Here is a 19852-nt window from a genome sequence, read left to right on the forward strand (position 1 = left end):
ACCTTCGACATGACGAATATTATTTCATTTTCGGTTCAACGAACCTTCGGAATAGCAAACCTTCGGAATAACGAACCTTACTTTATTTTCGGTTCAACGAAGCTTCGGCATAACGAACTGTAACCATTATTTCAAGGTGAGTAATCAAGGAGATGGACTTACTGTTCGTACTCCCGCCACAGGTTATCCGCCTGCCTCGTCATGTCGTTGAGTTCGATGCTCTCTTGTCCGTCGCTAGATATCGTATTGGATGGCTCTTGACCTCTTGGTCCGCTGAAAGAACAGAAGACAGAAAGAGAAAATAAAAACAGAATTAGCTACATCCACCAAAATATTCATGCTACGTCGCTGGTACTGTATTTTACCCACAAAGCATATAAAATAACTCTGGCAATCGATGATAATATTATCAGCTACCGGAGTTATTAATATTTCATCATTGCAATACTATAATGCACTTTGACAACTTTATTCGCCCCGTTGAAATTCAAAAGGGATTTTGTTATAACATTCTGTTTCCTTTCAAGGCAAGCTGTTTGAGGTGTTGAGGTTCAGCAAACTAAGTGAGTTCGTCGGGTTGCCACGGAGTATTGATATTCTGGAGGTACGTTAAAAACATAACAAATTGGACAAAAAATGTGATACAATAATGTGGTGTGCAGATAACATACGTACCAGGACGACAATCACCAAAGAAAACTCAGAATCATTGAACGCAGAATGGAGGTGCAAATCAGATTTGCAGGATTAAGAATATTGCGACCGGATTGTCAAACCAACTGTACACCGAATTCACGAATAAAATAAATGTGCTTAGCAGAAAGAGGGAGGAAAAAATAAGAGGAAGTAAGTGGACCAAACTGACAGAGAAACAGGTGGAAAGTTATATCGAAACTTTCGACTTACAAAACCGGCGATCAAGAAAGGGAAATTTCCACTACTTCGGGTCAACCAATTGGTCGGGGAAGAAGAAGCGGTCCACCCAACTCGCTGCTTTCACCTATCTGCTCGTCTAATGAGCTTTTAACTGGCCTTGTTATCACGGACCTGTTACCAACTGATGTGCCATGAGGTTCTATCGTAATACTATATACCCCAGCCAAGAATGATTATTTATCACGACAATGATACAACCGACTAGTACTTCCTATGACATGATGACCCCAAAACGATGAGTATGTGAAAAGTTGTCTACACTGAAGGCCGATAAGGACTTCCTTGCGTGGTAGCATCCCTTGACAATGAATTATACGAAAAAGAGAAAACAATAGCTATCAACGCTATATTATTAGGCCTACTACACCTAAATCGAGTCGATGTCTTGAGATGAACTCAGTCAAAACTACATTAAAACTTTTGATCTTTATAGTATAATGTAGTAAGGCCGGAAACTTGACCAAGTCGAATGAAAAATATTGTAGACTTGAGAGGAAAACACTGGTAAGCATAGTCACACGTAACAGACAGACACACGGACAGACAGACAGACACACATACATGTATCTTAATGATTATTTCAGTCCTACAAACCCTGCTGAGAAAACGTAGGACGCTTTAAAAGTTTGGTGCAACCATCAAAAGTTGCTAGACGCCATTAATGCGTTACAACAACTAGTGTTATCATCTCTTATGTGTATCATAGATATACATATAGAACATACATACATACATACATACATACATACATACATACATACATACATATATACATACATACATATATACATACATACATGCCTACATACATACATACACACATACGTACATACATACATACATACATACATACATACATACATACATATCATGTTGTGGTTACCACTATTGACATCATGACGTTGTAATCATAAGGAGAAAACAAACGATAATCTTGTATCATTATTGTGAGACGTTTTAAAAGCATTGTCTTTGCATTTTGCCCTATAACCGTCCAACCAGATATATCCCTTCCCACTGTAGTTGTATGAACTTAGGGTGCGTATCTGTATAGATGATGTACGTCACTCTAATTGCAATTTACGGTACCTCTGCACATTGGGAACGGACGCAAAAACCAGGGTAGCGAATCGTTGATTTGGCCTAAAACTTTCGAACTGACTCACTGGCCTTTATTACCTCGCGTTAGAAAAAAAAAGGCAATCAAGGCAATCAGTCTATAAAGGCAAGGTCATTGGTGGTTAGAGATACCATAACCTTTGCAATAATTACTTTACACGCGTTCAAATCATGTGACGATTGTCCTTTGCGAGCAATTGTTTCTTTTGGTGTGTGACAAAAATCTTTACATGGAGGGGGGGGGGGGGGACAACAGCCAGACTTGTCACACATGGACGTATCTTTCCTGAAATGCGACCACTGTCCCTCAATCCGTTTTCCGTTTGTGTTACACAAGGAAAGAAAATAAGACACATCCAGTACTGGTCACCTAAAATGTATACCGATTTCTCAAAAATGATGTTCGCTTCACGCGCTGATCTCGTACACGTCATAGTGAAGGTATTAAAGTGTACCCCCTAACCCCCTCCCCCTTTCTTATCATTCGCCAGAAACCTGTATTAATTAATATGGCTCGTTGAACCAAACTGAGTTCGTGTAAGCTTTATATAAATTATATACATGTAATATATGACGATGCATTTTTATGCTAAAATTAATCCGTTTCATATCAACAAGGAAGGAAGATCAAAGATCGATTTTGTCAATGTGAAAACACACAAAAAAGACCTCCCTATGAAGAGCGACAAAGTTGACTGTAAACATTTCCTTTCAAACACACACTCACACATGCGTACAGACACACATACTACTGGTAAGACAGTGGAACCACAAAAGTTAGACAGTGAATCGTGCTTTTCTTCCAAACCCACTTCCTTCTCAATTCATCCTACGCTGAAAAGTTCATGCCATGACAAACACAAAGCTCAAATCCAGGCGCTTTCTCATTGAAAAACGTATATTATATGAGAGGGTAAACGCAATGCGCAATATCAGTCCTATAGCCTACTCAATGCTTCTCAAAGAAGTTGTCCCCCCCCCCACACCCCACCCCCTCCGCTTGCCCAAACCTCTACAAGGGTTTTTCCAAGATGGCACGACGGTATGATCATATAAACAACGGCTTGCATCTGGCTGAAATGCCCCGCGAGTCTATCAATATTTCATGTCGACGTTATGTTTTTAATGTTCCTCGAATGTCACGCGAACGATTGACGAAGATGAGGTCATATAAACAAATGTGAATATAAACATCGGTTTCTTACTACCCAAGATCATCAGCACTGATCTGTGTACTGGAAATAAAAAAAAAAAACGAGGGAAAGTATGGAGAGCTTAAAGTCAAACATATGGGCTAACAGTACGGTTGGTTTATAATTTGACACTGGCCTTTCCCTTATATCATCCCAACTCTATTAACAGACATGTAAGTCTTGTGGAAATAAATCTTCCTTTATTTGCATTCGAGTGTCACACCACAAGCAAGGAGACAGATCCTTCTTGAAGGACCTTCATTTTGTGATAAGACGGAGATGCATTTAACTTTTTTATACTGATGATCCAAAGCAACGGTGTCCGAAGTGCTAGGTTGCTTTTACTTGCATTACAGCATCATTTTTGTCGATAGTGCTGTTCCTTCTGTTTGTGCCGACATCATGCTCATAATTATCTCGCACGAGTCATCTGTGCGAGGTGCTAACGAGGACCCAGACAGCGTCATCAGATATAGACCAAACGTGACTGTGAGAATAACGCCGTGTTTTCCTGATCTCACACGGACACAAATTCCCGTCACGTGCGGAAAGACGAGAACGACGCGAAAAGTCGAAAAAAAAAAACATCCCTTGCGTGATGTTGATACTAAAAGAATACACTTGTCGTGTGAACATGGCATCCATGAGAGCGCGTATAAAACCTCAACATTCAAGCAGTCTATCAATTCAAACCACAAAACAATAAGCCCACATTGTGTTTGAACAGACATACAGAATATTAATTTGCATCAGTGACCACAAGCACCACCTTGAAACTATCTGCATTCGGCAGTTCCTCCAATAAGCGAATATTTAGACTGGACTTCCGATGACCGTGGGAGCGGTTAATGAAAAAGTGTATCCATTTTTACAATGCGTCTCTCGTGATTTTTGCCGACAACAAACACAAAAATCATCTCCTGGAGACAAATTTCTCTTCAGGCCACGTGTGGTTCATGGTGGCAAAATACAGACGATACATTGAATTTCATGCTAGCAACTACAAGTCTTCAAACCATTGTAGCCCCTATAACCTACACCACTTGCAAAATCATTACGAGATACCCACTGTGCATTATAGGATCATATGCGTTGAACAGGAAACAACTTCCAAGATCATTAACACTTCTTTTTTTTTATATACCAACAGTAAGGGACACTTAATTAATGCTATAAATTAATTAGTGGTTCTAAGAGGATTGAAAGAGCTTTGCAAATTGGATAAGGAGAAAGGGGGTGAGGGAACACGCACACATAGACACAAGTAAAAACACGCACAAGTGGTATAAAAGGTACGGTATATACGTACTCCAGTGCGGTAGGGCCGCCTTGGTTCCACTTCCTTTTGGTGAAAATATTCCATTTTTTAGAACTACCCATTGTGTCCGCACGCTCGCTACCACTATCCGCATCAACGCAAAGTGTTCAGTACTCTAGTGTCAGACGTAGGCATCCTCAAACGTTTTATACCAACTCCAGTAGTCCTCCGATCTCCAGACTTCTCTTCTTCGTTCATGCCCCTCTCATTCCTCTCTGCATCCCCAATCTCCCCACCCCCTCCCCCCCCCCCCCCCCCCCCCCCCCCCTTTCAGCTAAACTCCTTAAACATGTCTTGGTGTCACGCAGCATCACGTAGTAGACTTTAGACTCTCTGGAATTTTGGCAGACACTACCTCCTCTTTTCCCCATCCATCCCAAGGAGAGTTTCCGAGAAGGAGGAACTTTCCCTATTTTTTTTTTTTCGTCCAAACCCCCATCCATGTCGTCACGTGACCTTTGACGCCATCGGATGGTTATTCCATCCTTGGCTACCTTCTGGAATAAAAGGGAGGATTGGGATGGAGAGGAAGGGCGATGAGCATGGGGGAAATAGGGGCGAGAGTTGGTGCTAATTTTGCGCATTTCTGTTTTATCTATAATATATACCCTTTTGACACTGCCCCTTATATTCCCCTTCACACCGCGTGACGAACTTCTTCTAGACTTTGTAGTTGTATGTGTGTCACGGGGCAGACCAGACAGTCAAAGGTGTCAACGTGAGCGAATGGCGAACTATAGTTTCATTATAAGCAAACCTCTTTTGCCGAGCACTTCGTCTCGTTTAAGTCCCGAAGTGCAGCTATAACTACTTTTAATACTACAATTATCATTATCACTGTTTGTTGTTGTTACTATTATTACTATTATTGCAGTATTTATGTAAGAGTAGTAGTACAAGTAGTAGTAGTAGTAGTAGTAGTAGTAGTAGTAGTAGTAGTAGTAGTAGTAGTAGTAATAGTACTTCTACTACTACTAGTAGTAGTAGTAGAAGTATCAGTGGATAGCAGTAGTCATAGTGGTGGTAGTAGTAGTAGTAGTAGTAGTAGTTGTTGTTGTTGTTGTAGTTATTGTTGTTGTTGTTGTTGTTGTTGTTGTTGTTGTTGTTGTTGTTGTTGTTGTTGTTGTTGTTGTTGCACCTGTAGTATTACTTGTAGTGGTACAGGAGTAGGCTAGTTGTAACAGAAGCAGTAATATTATAACATTATTACAATGACTCAAAACAACGTTTCTAAACACAACAATTGTTTTACCAGTGGGCGATGGGGCAGATTTTGAAAGATATAGGCCTAGAGTATACACGCACAATGCAGTGGAATATTCAGGAAAGGCGTTGATTGTATTAAAAACTCGGTGAGTGAAACTATGAAACGTCCCGGCTGTGGGGACGATTATACTATGTCTAACCAAAGATTCAAGAAAATCCAATAAAACAAAACCAAAAAAGTGAAGTGCTTTCATGTAGGCTTCCCATATAGGATATGTGAACTGGAAATTTCGGCTTTTCAGTGGATTCAGCCTGACCCATGTAGCAACCAAGGACAGATAACGGAATATGTTCATCCGGTTGTGAGAAATTCCGCTTATGGTCGTCCAAGCTTGGATGGCAAACATATACGTAGGTCCTATAAAGTTAGAAGGCAAAATTATAGCTAACTCCATTCTTGTTAGATTGAGATATTGGCAATTAAAGCTCCTCAAAAAAAAAAAACACGAAGAAAATGATAAGAGAATAATTGATATGGGGTATTCCTAACTCCAAGAATTCTTTTTTTCTTTTTGGTGATGTTACTAGTAGGCCTACTATTTGCTTATCTGGTGATGGATTTTTTTTAACTTGGCGCTGGGTGCCATGCGATCAAACTCTTTACACATAATTCCCATTAACTTCTGCAATGTCTCCCTCCAGCTTTTCATTCATACTTATAGTTTCTACAAAATTGCTCTAATCCTCACTCGATATTCTGTTGCACTGAATTCCACACATACAGACGCTGATACAAACTCGCTATACAAAGCATAGGACGATATCGTTGTTCGGGACATAGGCCTACAAGCTGAAGTCGAATAGGTCCTACTGCAGTGGAATATTGTGTCGTAATCTTTACAGCAGCTCATTCACACTGAGTACCCGCATGATTGTGATTTTATATCTATTCGATTGAAAATTAGTAGTTACACTGACGTATTTATGAAAAAGGTGGTGATTTTAGTGTGTATAAATCTATGAATAAAATTATATCTTTGACAGAACCATTACAAAAACTTTGAAAGGACAATAAAAATTATCTCAAGGGCCAAGTTAAAAGAAACCAAAACCCACAGAGAAATGTGCACTGAGTGAAAGCAGTAACATTAGTAGAACACATCAGTGAAAGTTTGAAGAAATTCGGACAATCGATGTAAAAACATCGATGACATCATGACATCATAACCTCTAGTAGTCTCCTCATCCAGCGGTTCCAACACCAAAACTTTAAAAATTCTCAACTTTTGCATCGATAGTCTGATTTTCCTCAAAGTTTTACTGATGTGTTCTACTAATGTTGCTGCTTTCACTCAATCCACATTTCTCTTTGCGATTTGGCTTCCTTTAATCAATCAAGGGAAGAAATAAAGAAGTACTAGTAGGTCCTAGATTTGAATTTATCGTTTTGATTTTCTGTCTGATCTTTCTGCCACAAATCTTTTCTCTCAACGGTGATAAAGTGTTTAGGACTAGACCGTTGTCAACGTCCGCATCACGTTGTCCAGGGTCTCGTTTCATAAAACTTGTTATCAGTGACAACTGCCACTTTTCTGCGACAGATTTGCTTTTAGCCAATCAGATGCATGGATTTCAGTAGCTTATAACAACTATGACATTTTGTCACTGATAAACAAGTTTTATGAAACGGAGCCCTGGGGGCATTTCATGAAGCATTTTGGTCAGATATTTTTTCTGACCAACTGTTACAAGCTACGAAATGCTTGCATCTGATTGGCTGAGAGCAAACTTGTCCGACAACTTTGACGTACAAAATGCTTCATGAAATGGCACCCTGATCTCTTGCAGACAATCATGATAAAGTATATATGGCCTACCTCGCCAGGCGCTGGGTATTATGTGGATGACTAAAGCTCAGCCGAGCCGCTCTCTTGCGACTCGTTAGTAAGATAATTAGCCTCTCGAAGCGCCTCGGGATTTCCAAAGCCCTTTAATCCTTGCATTGGTTGGGCCATGGAGCTACTCCATGGTTGGGCCAATGGTTTAAGAACTACATGTATACACACATGGTACATACACATGCATACATACTTATACATACATGTAATTCAACATTCATTCATTCATTCATTCATTCATTCATTCATTCATTCATTCATGCATGCATACACCGTACCTACCATACAAAAAAAAAAAAAAAAACCAAACATACATACATACTTACATACATACATATACATACACATATTTGCAAAATTCAGTTAGAATCAACACAGATAGAGTGGAAAGGAAGAGATTAAATAGATATAGGGGCCTATACTAATGGGTATAAATGGGCTATATCACATTCCACTTCAAGGCTTACAATGTAAAGAGATAGATAAAATGATATAGATTCATTCGCTGGCATATCAACATTTATTTAAGTTCCCCTATGATTCCAAGTGAGAGAAGGTGAAATACAATGCATGCTTTCATTATGAAGGTACCGTTATGCCACATAGATCGCTCTAGCTCCTTGACGTTCGCGTGATATCCTACGTGGGTGATTGCGAGAGGAACGTTTGATCGATTCATATTGCATGGTGCCAGCCTCGTAATTATCGCGATAAACCACTAAACGATCACTTCCTTTCTAAGTCGTGAAAATCCGTTTGTTTCATTGCTACCATCCCTCTCCCCCCCCCCCCCCCCGTCAAGTTTTACACAGTCCCACTCGTAGACATTGGGGTGATTCACTAATGGGACAGCTGCCAATAGCCATCCATTGTTGGATACCTTTTACTGTGCGTGGAAATCCCCCTCTGGAGTGGGAGTGGGATTTTACTGTGACGTCACACAGACAGAATGGAAGAGGTTTCCTAAACAAGAGACCCGCGGGTCTAGCGCTCACCTGAGTATCGCAAGTTCACCTTTCACGCAGTCAATAATCTAAATTATTCACAGCTCTACCAAAATTTGACCAGGCATTCTCAAGTAGAAGATGAAAATGTACAATAAGGGCCCAAATTTTTAAAGATTCCTTAATTTGGGGGGATTGGGGCCCGGGGGCCCTCTGGGTGGGGCATAGTGCCCATTTTTATAAATTGAGATCCTGACCCCCTAGGGATGCTACCTGCCAAGTTTGACGAAAATACATCATGAGGTTTTCAGGAAGAAGATGAAAATGTACAATTCAGGCCCCCATTTGGACCTTCCCAACCACCCCCCCCCCCCCCCTGCCCCCAAGAGGGGCACCCCTGGATCTCCTATGAACAAACTTGAAACTACAGTCATTGTACTCACTCATAGTATTATCTTAGCTCTATAACTTCTGATTCTAGAGAAGATTTTTAAAGATTCCTTCATTTGGGGGGTTTGGGCCCCCCTGGGGGCCACCTGGGTGGGGCATGGTGCCCATTTTAACAAATTGAGATCCTAACCCCCTAGGGATGCTACCTGCCAAGTTTGGTGAAAATGGGTTGTGGGGTTCTCAAGAAGAAGATAAAAATGTACAATTTAGGCCCTATTAGGACCCAACCTCACCCCCCTCCCCTGGGTCCCAAGGGGGGCACCCCTGATTCTGCCATGAACAAACTTGAAACTACAGTCATCAATGTACAAACTCATAGTATTAACTTAGCTCTATCACTTCTGGTTCTAGAGAAGAAGATTTTTACATATTCCTTAATTTTGTGGCGTTTGGGCCCCCTGGGGGCCCCCTGGGTGGGGCATGGTGCCCATTTTAATAAATTGAGTTCCTAACCCTCTAGGGATGCTACCTGCCAAGTTTGGTGAAAATGGGTCATGGGGTTCTCAAGAAGAAGATGAAAATGTACAATTTAGGCCCCATTAGAACCCCTCCCCACCCCACTCCCCTGGGTCCCAAGGGGGGCACCCCTGATTCTGCCATGAACAAACTTGAAACTATAGTCATCAATGTACTAACTCATAGTATTAACTTAGCTCTATCACTTCTGGTTCTAGAGAAGAAGATTTTTACAGATTCCTTAATTTGGGGGGGGGGGTTGGGCCCCCTGGGGGCCCCCTGGGTAGGGCATGGTGCCCATTTTAACAAATTAAGTTCCTAACCCCCTAGGGATGCTACCTGCCAAGTTTGATGAAAATCGGTCTTGGGGTTTTCAAGAAGAAGATGAAAATGTAAAAAGTTTACGTACGACGCACGACGCACGACGCACGACGGACGACGGACGACGCACGACGGACGCCAGACGAAGGGCGATCGCAATAGCTCACTTGAGCCTTTGGCTCAGGTGAGCTAAAAAGGACCTATAAGTCAAGAAATATGGGAAATTTTGCTGTTTCCAATGTTTCACAAAATTTTTCACAGAATTTTTCACAGACGAAACCTGACGTATGGACATATTAACGTTATTAACAATAAAAAGATTAAAATTGTTAACAGATATAGATATTTGAAAGGGGTATTGACGTCATAATGTCACACCTGTCATATGGCTCTGTACGTGAGAGATAGAAATCACGTTTAAATCGTAATACAAATGACTTTTTTTCCTTTAAGATTCTAAGACAGAAGAAACTTATCTAAGTTCGACTTGCAGGTCGAGGAACATTTGTGAGGTCATCACCTCCATTAATTTGCATGACGTCATTGTGACTTTACTTAATATTTCCTGAAATCAGGTCAAATAATATCGCCCCGCATAACTTTCTCGTGTACGTATAAACGCTCATTCTCCCATTCACGTCTGTTTCTGTTTCTCCATTGTTTGTTTGTTTGTTTGTTTGTTTGTTTGTTTGTTTAGCTGACATGAACATGGAGTAGAAATACCCTTTCACTTCGTCTAGCCTATCTATTTGTTTGTTTGTCTTTAAACCAGCCACCATAATGTTGGATGGTCATTCCGAGTTGTACACGAATGTTTACAATTATGTTCACCACAACATACAAATTTGTCAATCAACTTTAAAAAAAAAAAGAATCCCGAACCGATTCCAAGTAGCCAAGGAGCAAAGTACATTACCCAGCAAGACCCGTGACCCGAGATGGTATCTGTTGTACACATCATGCTCCGCCCCCAAACAACCAGGCCCACCCCCTCACACCCCACCCCCCAGGTTTCACGAGCGATAACATGAACAGGGCCTTAGTTATAATTATTATGTTTGTAACATGGGAAATGAGGCCCGGTGTTGTGACAGACTGTCTCTCACAACCATGGTATTGGTATAATCCCCGGGGCTCCATAGTGATATCGTGGTCTGACTGTGATAAACGGCTACTTGTCGCAAACTTCCTTCCAATAATTCACGAGAGATAATTCTCGTCACGTAATACAGGACGACGTAACGGCGCAATACATGGAATGATCCAGTAATTCGTTTTTACGAAGGGGTAAATGCTGTATAAGAGGCATTTTAAGTCAGATATTTGTAATGCAATGATAAAGAGGCATGATTACCATGACTGTCGGGACATTATTCTATATGTTCCTTTCTTGCTTTGATAGTTTGAAACAGAGCGTGCTTTAAAGACCGTGTTTACTTTTAGGAGCAGTGATTTAATAACTGTTCAAGATATCACTTTTTTGTATCACAAAAATCCTACCATTTAAAATGTTTGCAATTAAGCCTAAAATATAAGGAAATATCACTATTTTTCTCATTAAACCATAACTGTGGACGGAATCTGGAAACATCTTTATTGTAACATTTGTTTATATTTTGCATATTTAACAATACCTAACATCGATTATACTGGTTCCAATTTTCACATCGGTTGTTTCTATTTCTAACTCACATTTTAGAATTAATTTGAAGAACTAATGCTGTGTTTTTATTTCATCTGCAAATGGTAAATTATGCCTTTAATACTCCTATACCTCCCTGCTTCTATTTTGCCGAAACAAAATCAACAGATCTCATTCTTTCCCACACGTTTTGGACCCGTTTCATATATATTTCTCTCTCATTCTCTCACTCTCTTTCTCTTTCTCCTATATTTCTGTATATCATCATATAGATTCATTTAGATATTCCAAATCAAAAGTAATCTACAAATATGTATAGGCCTGCATAATGTTTAAGGGAAGTTCATCACTAATCTCTTGATAACATTTTCAGTCACAACTCAATTCAGTAAACAAGGATGACTTAAAATGAAACTAAACAAAGGCAAATCACGCGCATATGACATTACTTTTACGGTCCATGCAGAAAAATAAAGCAAAAACGAGCAAAACACCTGAATCACGAGATGCCTTGATATTCACCATATCATTGGACTTTTATTTCAGAGTTATAACCATGAAAAAGAGATTTATTAAATCAACGTGTCACATTAACGCGACAATCCAGTTTTGGATTGAAAATAACCGACAACAAAACAGTTTTCCGTGTTTCTTTTTTATTCTTTAATCTAATCAGGAAGGAGAATAAATCAAAGAAATGCGTCGTTAAAGGCTCATAACGTATGTCTTTTTGTTTTGGGTGTGATAATTCATCTTAGAAGATGTGGAAAAATTTGAAGACCAACTTCACAATGTTTCCTTGTTCCTGGATTATCTTTGATTTATGTTGAATCTACTGAAGGAGACACGCGACATGTCAAAGACCACGATATCAATTGTCATCAGAACTTCGCACGGTTTTCGTCGCTGTCTTACAAAAACTCCGATCACTTTTCCAATTTGTCCCTCCCCCATCAAGAAAGTAGGAAAAAACCCTCACATTCGATAATGATTTCAATAAAACCTAATGCCTCATTCGCCCTGTCTAAAATGGTGTGTCAAATGTAAATACAGTGGCCATTGATACGCGATCATTATTGAAATGCATTTGTTTGCGTAACCTCCATAATGACGCTTATTCTAATGGGAAAAACGACAGTTTATTATAATATGTTCCCTCATCTTTCACATTTCATCGTGCATATATTCACAATGCCACTACTCTTCAGCAACAACGTAATTCATGTTGAGCGATAACGACAAAAAAGACGACACTGGTGTTTGTGATATTGCTGCATCAATACATGTAAAAGCCAAAGGTAATAAGAATTATGGTATTATCTAATATCACTATAAATACATAAGGTTTTTATCTAGAGAGGTTATATATCATATTGTTATTAAACTATGTTATGTTATATTATGTTATATTATGTCATGTCATGTCATGTCATGTCATGTCATGTCATGTCATGTCATATCATGTCATATCATATCATGTCATGTCATGTCATGTCATGTCATGTAGTGTCATGTCATGTCATGTCGTGTCATGTCATGTCATGTGTCATGTCATGTCATGTCATGTCGTGTCATGTCATGTCATGTCATGTCGTGTCATGTCATGTCGTGTCATGTCATGACATGTCATGTCGTGTCATGTCATGTCATGTCATGTCGTGTCATGTCATGTCATGTCATGTCGTGTCATGTCATGTCATGTTATGTTACGAGGTTATACGTTATGTTAAGCAACAAAAAGACCAATACACTGGTACAGGTAATGGTCCTAAACCAATAATATACTAACCAATAGCAATAATTTAATTTAATAATTTATGACATCATATTACCCAGCATGATAACATTATTATGCCACTGGGAAATCCCATAGTTTCATATTGCCAAACAAACAGGGTTCTTCACCTATTTCATGGTTATTTTCCATTCTCCTCTTATTGTTGTTTGCCTTTTGTTAAATCATTCATTTAATATTTAACTATAATCCGGATCTAACGTCCAATATCATATACATATTCCTTCAAATACAATAATTAGTTGATGAAAACACAAAATATATGAACATAGACATTAGAAAGCGCAAAAAAAAAAATAAGCAAAGGTGCATTATCTACAGTAACGTGTTTGAACAAAATCATTGTTACTGAAAAACAGAGGCCCCGATTAAAAACATAAGCTTGCATTATGAAGATGTCGGCCACTCATTTAATTGGAAGTTGAACAAAAACTTCGGGGGGGGGGGGGGGGGGGAGGAGGGGGAGAAAAGATCTCTCGTCCGCTGTCCGTGACCCCGACTCTAATTGTGCAGATCATAGTTTGTGGTTGGAGTACTTCATACAGTCATTTGTGTATTTAGATATCGTTCAGTGCAATTCAAAACAGTACGGTCATATCGCATATCTAGTGCGGGATTACGACGAAAATTTGATAGTTCGCAACAGGCCCTACACTGTGTGGAGTGGCCGATATCGGTGTCAATGTTACCACTGCAGGAGAGGCAAATAACAACAAGTTGTTACGTCAAGTGAAAATGATTTAGCTATCACATCGGAGCTTTGGCACATTCATTCAAAGTCCCTAATTTAGTGCACATGAACATGATGAATACAGATAAATGTAATCTTTGGGCTCTGTCACTGCAGGACAATTATCTCAATTGGAATTATGTCAATGAAAACAGGGGAAAGGGGTGGCTTCTGTGCGTTCGCAGATTACGGTACATTGTCATATGCATTGGTCTCCACAATAGTTTGTGGAGGCGGTGGAGAACTTGTTGTTTGTTTGTTCATTCTTTACACCTGACTCTCTTCTTGGGAGCGTTTCATACCCAAGTCAAGAGATAGCTTGGTTGTAAACAAGCCCACCATAATTATCAGATACACTTTTTGTTTGTTTTTTGTTTTCAGGGTGTACTTCCCTTTCAAACACGCCCCAACTCTCCATAAAACCGTGACTTTCAAGGCTCATGAAAAGAAAAGGAAAATAGATAAACGTGCCGAAAACTTTTCACATCGAACAAAATCAGACACAGATTAATTAGGGATGTGCTTGACGAACGATGGCAAGGGTTATTTGTCGAGAGCAGCGTAGGAGGTGACAAGACCCGCTCCAATAGGCCTCAACAATAAGCCCCTCCTCCCCACGCGGAGGCAATTGGAGTCCTTTGTTACCTTTAAAGTTTAAAGCCCAGTGTTAAAAGGAACCCTTTAAAAACGTAAACAAACTCGAAACTCGCTGTGAAACCAAATGAACGTTTTCGCTGCCCCACCCTCTTGTCGGTCTTACCCTCTCCTCACTCTCTCTCTCTCTCTCTCTCTCTCTCTCTTATTTTTTTAAACTGAACATACTAACACACGCACACACACACGGACACACACAAAGACACTCAAACACATCAGTATGGAGGTACGAGTTCATACATAATCGGTGAAATAAATTGCTCTTGGGGCTGGCTTATCCCTGAGAGCTCCATTCATGTAATTTATTACATACTCGAGCAGAGTGCATCATCGATGATCATGCTCTTTTTACATAATTTCTATGTATCAATATTAGATATCTACCAATATGACCGACGGATGATCTTTATTTCCGACATCTGTTTCCTCCTTCGAACCGAGTTCTCCCTGCGCATCGATCCCGGGTAATTCCTCCTAAATCGCATCGAATCCCTGAACGACGCGCCCCGCCTAAACGTCATGCTACGGCCGCGTCGCAGCGAGTTGCGGAGTCGAGCGCCATAGCCACTGAAACTCTGCGACCGACTCGGCGTCTTCTTCGCTCGACCATCGTCGTCAACCTTGCTGTCGCGGCCGCGGTTCGTCCCTAGGCGACGTCGAAACGACATTCGCGCCTCGGCCAGTCTCGGTGCTGCCCACTTCGGCAGCCGAAGCTTCGGCCCACACCACCAACTCGGCATGGTCAGCGGCAGATGTAGGCTAGCGCAGCGAAGTCAGCCGGACAGTGACCGGTTCAACAAAGTACTGTGGTTCAGTTAAAGCGCAACAGTAATCCTTTGCTTACGAAACAAAGTAAGCGTACAATGCGATAGAATATCACGTTCTTGGTGAGGACTGCAGCGACATAATGTTTGCAACAATGAACATGACTGTCATGCAATCAATCAATATCCCATAGGGAACTCTGATCGCTGGAACTTGTTCGATAGTTCAGTTGTCATTTCCGTGTTTTCTCCCACTGGGTCACAGTGCTGTATAAAATTTTCACTCGTATTAATGATAATCCATTTGTGTATAATCCCTCGTGAAGCAGAGTAGCGATGTACCATCTAAGCGACCTGTGAATCGCGATTTAAAAACTTTTCCTTTGCTATTAATGTAAAACATTAAGAAAGAGGAAAAAACTTGTGAGACGTCAGCTGCGGCACCGAGGGTGCGCCTGTGTGCGATCGAGAGAAGACTGAAAACCACTCTACACTTAACTTGGCTTGCTCTCCCAAAGTTTAGCCTTGCGCCATATCAATAGGAAGTGCTGCTTAGCAAAGGAGAAGAGGCGTATCTCTGATACACACCACCATACACAAAAGTTTTGCGTGTGTATGTGGGGGGGGGGGGGGTCCTTTCTTTTTCTTTTTCTTGTTCTTTTTTTACTCGTGCATGATAACACGCGCGCAACAGACCGTGTATTTCTGTAAGCCCTTCCTGCTAGTAATCGGGCGCTAGACGCACTGAAAGGCACACGTATATGAAGGTGACATTTTGGCTGCAACAGCAAAACAGGCATTAAAAAAAATGAGTCATTTACCAACCAGCAAAATTACCTATGTCACAGCGGTAAAATACCCCATTTGGCAAGAGTCACATAAAACATTCGACGCCCTCCCCCACCCCCACTTCTTTTACACCGATCTTATTCGGCAAGAGTCACACAAGACATTCGACGTTCGTCCCCCCGTCTTTATTTACATCGATTCTATTCGGAGTCAGATCGCCTCTGTTTCGTTGCCACTCCGATGTTACTGCACCGTCCACTTCGTAAAACGATAAGCTACTGTAACTCTTTGGTTACGAGAGCAAGGTGAAACGCGCATTTAATTCCATTTAAAAGTGAAGTATCTCGGGGACAGCAGCTTCCTTGAAGGACGTCAAATGTATCATCAACCAATCGATTATCATTGCATTCTGTTGAGCAACAACACAGCGGTAGGCGGTATGTTCCAGAAAAAAAAGGACAGGAAGGCAGAGAGCGACTGGTAAAAAGGCTAAGATACGCCTTGCCATTAAGCTAGACGACCCCGTAAACTGAACTTTGATAGAATATACCGTGCATGTAGAGGATGATTATACTAATCGCACTTCTCTCTCTCTCCCTTTCTCTCTCCACTTCTAGACAGGGAAGGTTGTGGCTTTCCTGCAATCTCCGCTTTACTAAAGAGCAAAACACATTGAATACACAGAAATCAGAGTCGAGTTGAGTTTGTTTCCTTTTCGCTATCCTTCTGAAATACATGATAAGCGTGCCGTCTAGGCCTACGCTATCAGAACGTCACATAGCCATCTCATTTCCCTATAACATAATCCATCAAATTGTAGATGTATTTTTCACAACTTGGTCGATAATCAGTTCTAATAGCACACGAGGGGGACTACAACGTGTACGTGAAATTGCAGAAAGGACTCGACAAACTCAAGCGAGAATATCTTGTAATCATGTGTAATACGTATGATATGAAATCGTGATATGGATCCTGATCAAATGATTGGCTGAGAGCTATCACGTGACCAGTACTTTGTTTTGCCTGAATGCTAAAATTTACTTTTAGCTGATGTCCGGTAATCGAGATCGCTTGTCTTTGCTCAGGTTCCAGGTGTAGGACAGCTGGTTTGCAATTGTTGTTTGGGAGTGCGATTCAGAGAGCTTACAGCGGGTGCTGGCCTCGGGATGTTTCCACAATAATGATATATCATGTCACTATTTGATAAAACAAATAATACACATTACTTGGTCGGACGCTAAATAACGTCATCCACACTCTGTAACTTTGTAACAGTTCAAAATACATGCATCGTGTGTTTGCAACTGTTCATTAAAAATTACTGTCGGTTGAATAACTTTAAACTTAAAATTTAATGACCCGAGTGTGTCATGTATTCCATTACTTGCATATAGATGTTCCTTGCATGCACGTTACTATAAGGAATAAGTACATCGGTATTCAGGGTAACTGTTAGTAATTATTTGACAGACTATTTGAACGCATTGTGTACGGCGCCTATTTGAAGAGTCAGACAAGATTTTCCCGATGTAGGGGATAGACGAGAACAATAGTGCATAATTGTAACTTTAGTATCTCCCAGGGTCTAATATTAGCCATGATACTTCGATATCAGATATTTTCCTTGCTTTTAGCATGGATTAAGAACATTCTTCAATCACTACCCATGACAGAGAGACAAAGAGAGGGGGGTGGGTCATTAGCTGACAATAAGATGCCAACTAGCCACAATACAGTAAACAGGATAGGAAGCTAAAGAGAATAATGAGCACTTTGGACTGAAGGGGGCGCTCTTCATCTTACCTCGAGTTAGTACAGACAGGGAGAAAGTTTTCTTTCGAAATCCTACATTTTACCGTCATCCCCTCTCTCCCTCACTCCCTCTTTCTGTTCCATCAGATGCCATGTCCTTATAATTATTTTCATGTGGTACATTATTTTCATGTGGTACACAGTACCTTTAAAATCTGGGGAATTCATAAACACCCACTACTTTGCGGAGCCACGTGCTCGATTGCAAAAAGTAGGGCACACCTGCGGCCACTCCTGCACATACTCATGTAAAAACGACATCATTTTGATCACAGACGTGCGTACGTTTAGCCAGGGAGGTCACCTCCCTGGTTTAACAGGGCAATTAATTATGGCGGTATCAAAGGGAGAAAACTAACAATGCAAGAAGAAATAATACTGTCTGTTATGCATGACCTGGTTCAATCTCTCGAAAGTATTTTTTCATTTTGATTGTTGTGGTTTTGTTGGGGTTTTTTTTTCAATTTATTGTCATCTGGGACTCTTTGAAATTCCGAGATGTCAAAAACGATCGCATCGGCGCCCTTGATACTATCCTGGGACGTATTCCTTTCCTTTTCTTTGTTTTATTTCAACAGCACCCAAACAACCCTTGAAACAAACCCAAATGCAGAGCAAGTATTGGGGTTTTCCCCTCTCTACCGGCGCAAGTAAGAAGCAACAATAACAACAAGTGTAGCAAAGTGTTGCTTTTTTGTTTTGCGGTTCACATGATCGTGTTGCATGCCCCGGGGTGCGAAGTGCGACGACAAGTCCACACGACCACCCGGCCACGAGGGTTGCCTGAGCTGTCGTGCTACTTCAAGCCTAACACTCCATCCCCGTGATTACTGAGGATGTTGAAACAAAAACTTGGGAGTTATTTTTCATGACAGGAATACGGACTGGACAAAAACAAGACACGTGAAAGGAGACACGAAAAAAAAAAAAAACACCTGTGAATTTTACTTAAAAATCCGGCATCTTAAAAAAAGATATGTTTATGCGGCTAAGTGTTTTTTTTTTCTTTTCTTTTTTTAGAACGGCTTCAAAAATCATAAACAAGTAAGAAATTCCGAAAGGAGATTCAAAATAATAATACCCTTCTCAATATTATGGAGTAAAAGGTGCCAAAGTAATAAAATTATGCATATTTCGAGACGCATGTATAAATAAGTATAATATAGATTGGCGAATTAACAATAAATTAGGGGGAAGTGTGAAAAAATAATAATGGAGGTAATGATAATAATCGTAATAACTCATATCATAATATACAGATATGACCATTAGGCCTATATGCTCCTATCCCGCCCTTTCCAAGAAATGAGATATATGTATGCATAAAATTACTTTGAAGAAAATTACAATAACAATGATACAAACCATTGTACACGACTGAATAAATTAATATTCATAATTACTCATACTATGATCACATCGATTATCATTATTGTATAATAGTCATAACACAACTACATCAATTATTATATTCCTTTTCTAGAAGTCAACATAAAATCTGCATTTAACTCTAATGATAATCGACAAATTCTGTCGCATAACCATTATCCGATTTTATACCACCTAAAAAACCGTGTACCGAGTAATATCAAATGGCTGTGCGACATTTCAGCAATCTCGCCCAAATTTTGCCTCTTAATAGATCGTCCTTATTGCTGCATATGAGTCGTAATTACCCCCTCACACACAAACACACACTCACACACACACACACACACACACACACACACAATGTCATAAACACACATGACATTTTTTTTTACGAATTATCTTTTCGATACAGACAAACTGAATCATTACCATATTACAGTGCAATCAATAA

At 40.3% G+C, this 19852-nt stretch overlaps 1 protein-coding gene across 1 annotated transcript in view; it reads right to left on the reverse strand.

Annotated features, from left to right (window-relative positions):
* LOC139729104 (exocyst complex component 3-like) overlaps positions 1–15891 on the reverse strand; it is a 64631-nt gene extending 48740 nt beyond the window's left edge. Inside the window, exons 1-2 of the mRNA XM_071640031.1 lie at positions 15047–15891; positions 163–273 (exon numbers count right to left, since the gene is read on the reverse strand). Coding sequence (XP_071496132.1) covers positions 163–273; positions 15047–15402 — 467 coding nt within the window. The 5' untranslated portion in view covers positions 15403–15891. The remainder of the gene's footprint in view (positions 1–162; positions 274–15046) is intronic.
* Positions 15892–19852: the final 3961 nt, after the last annotated feature.

This window comes from Diadema antillarum, unplaced genomic scaffold, assembly GCF_040938485.1.
Source record: "Diadema antillarum isolate AM-2024a unplaced genomic scaffold, OU_Dant_1.0 seq00000217_RagTag, whole genome shotgun sequence".
Classification (NCBI taxonomy): Eukaryota; Metazoa; Echinodermata; class Echinoidea; order Diadematoida; family Diadematidae; genus Diadema; species Diadema antillarum.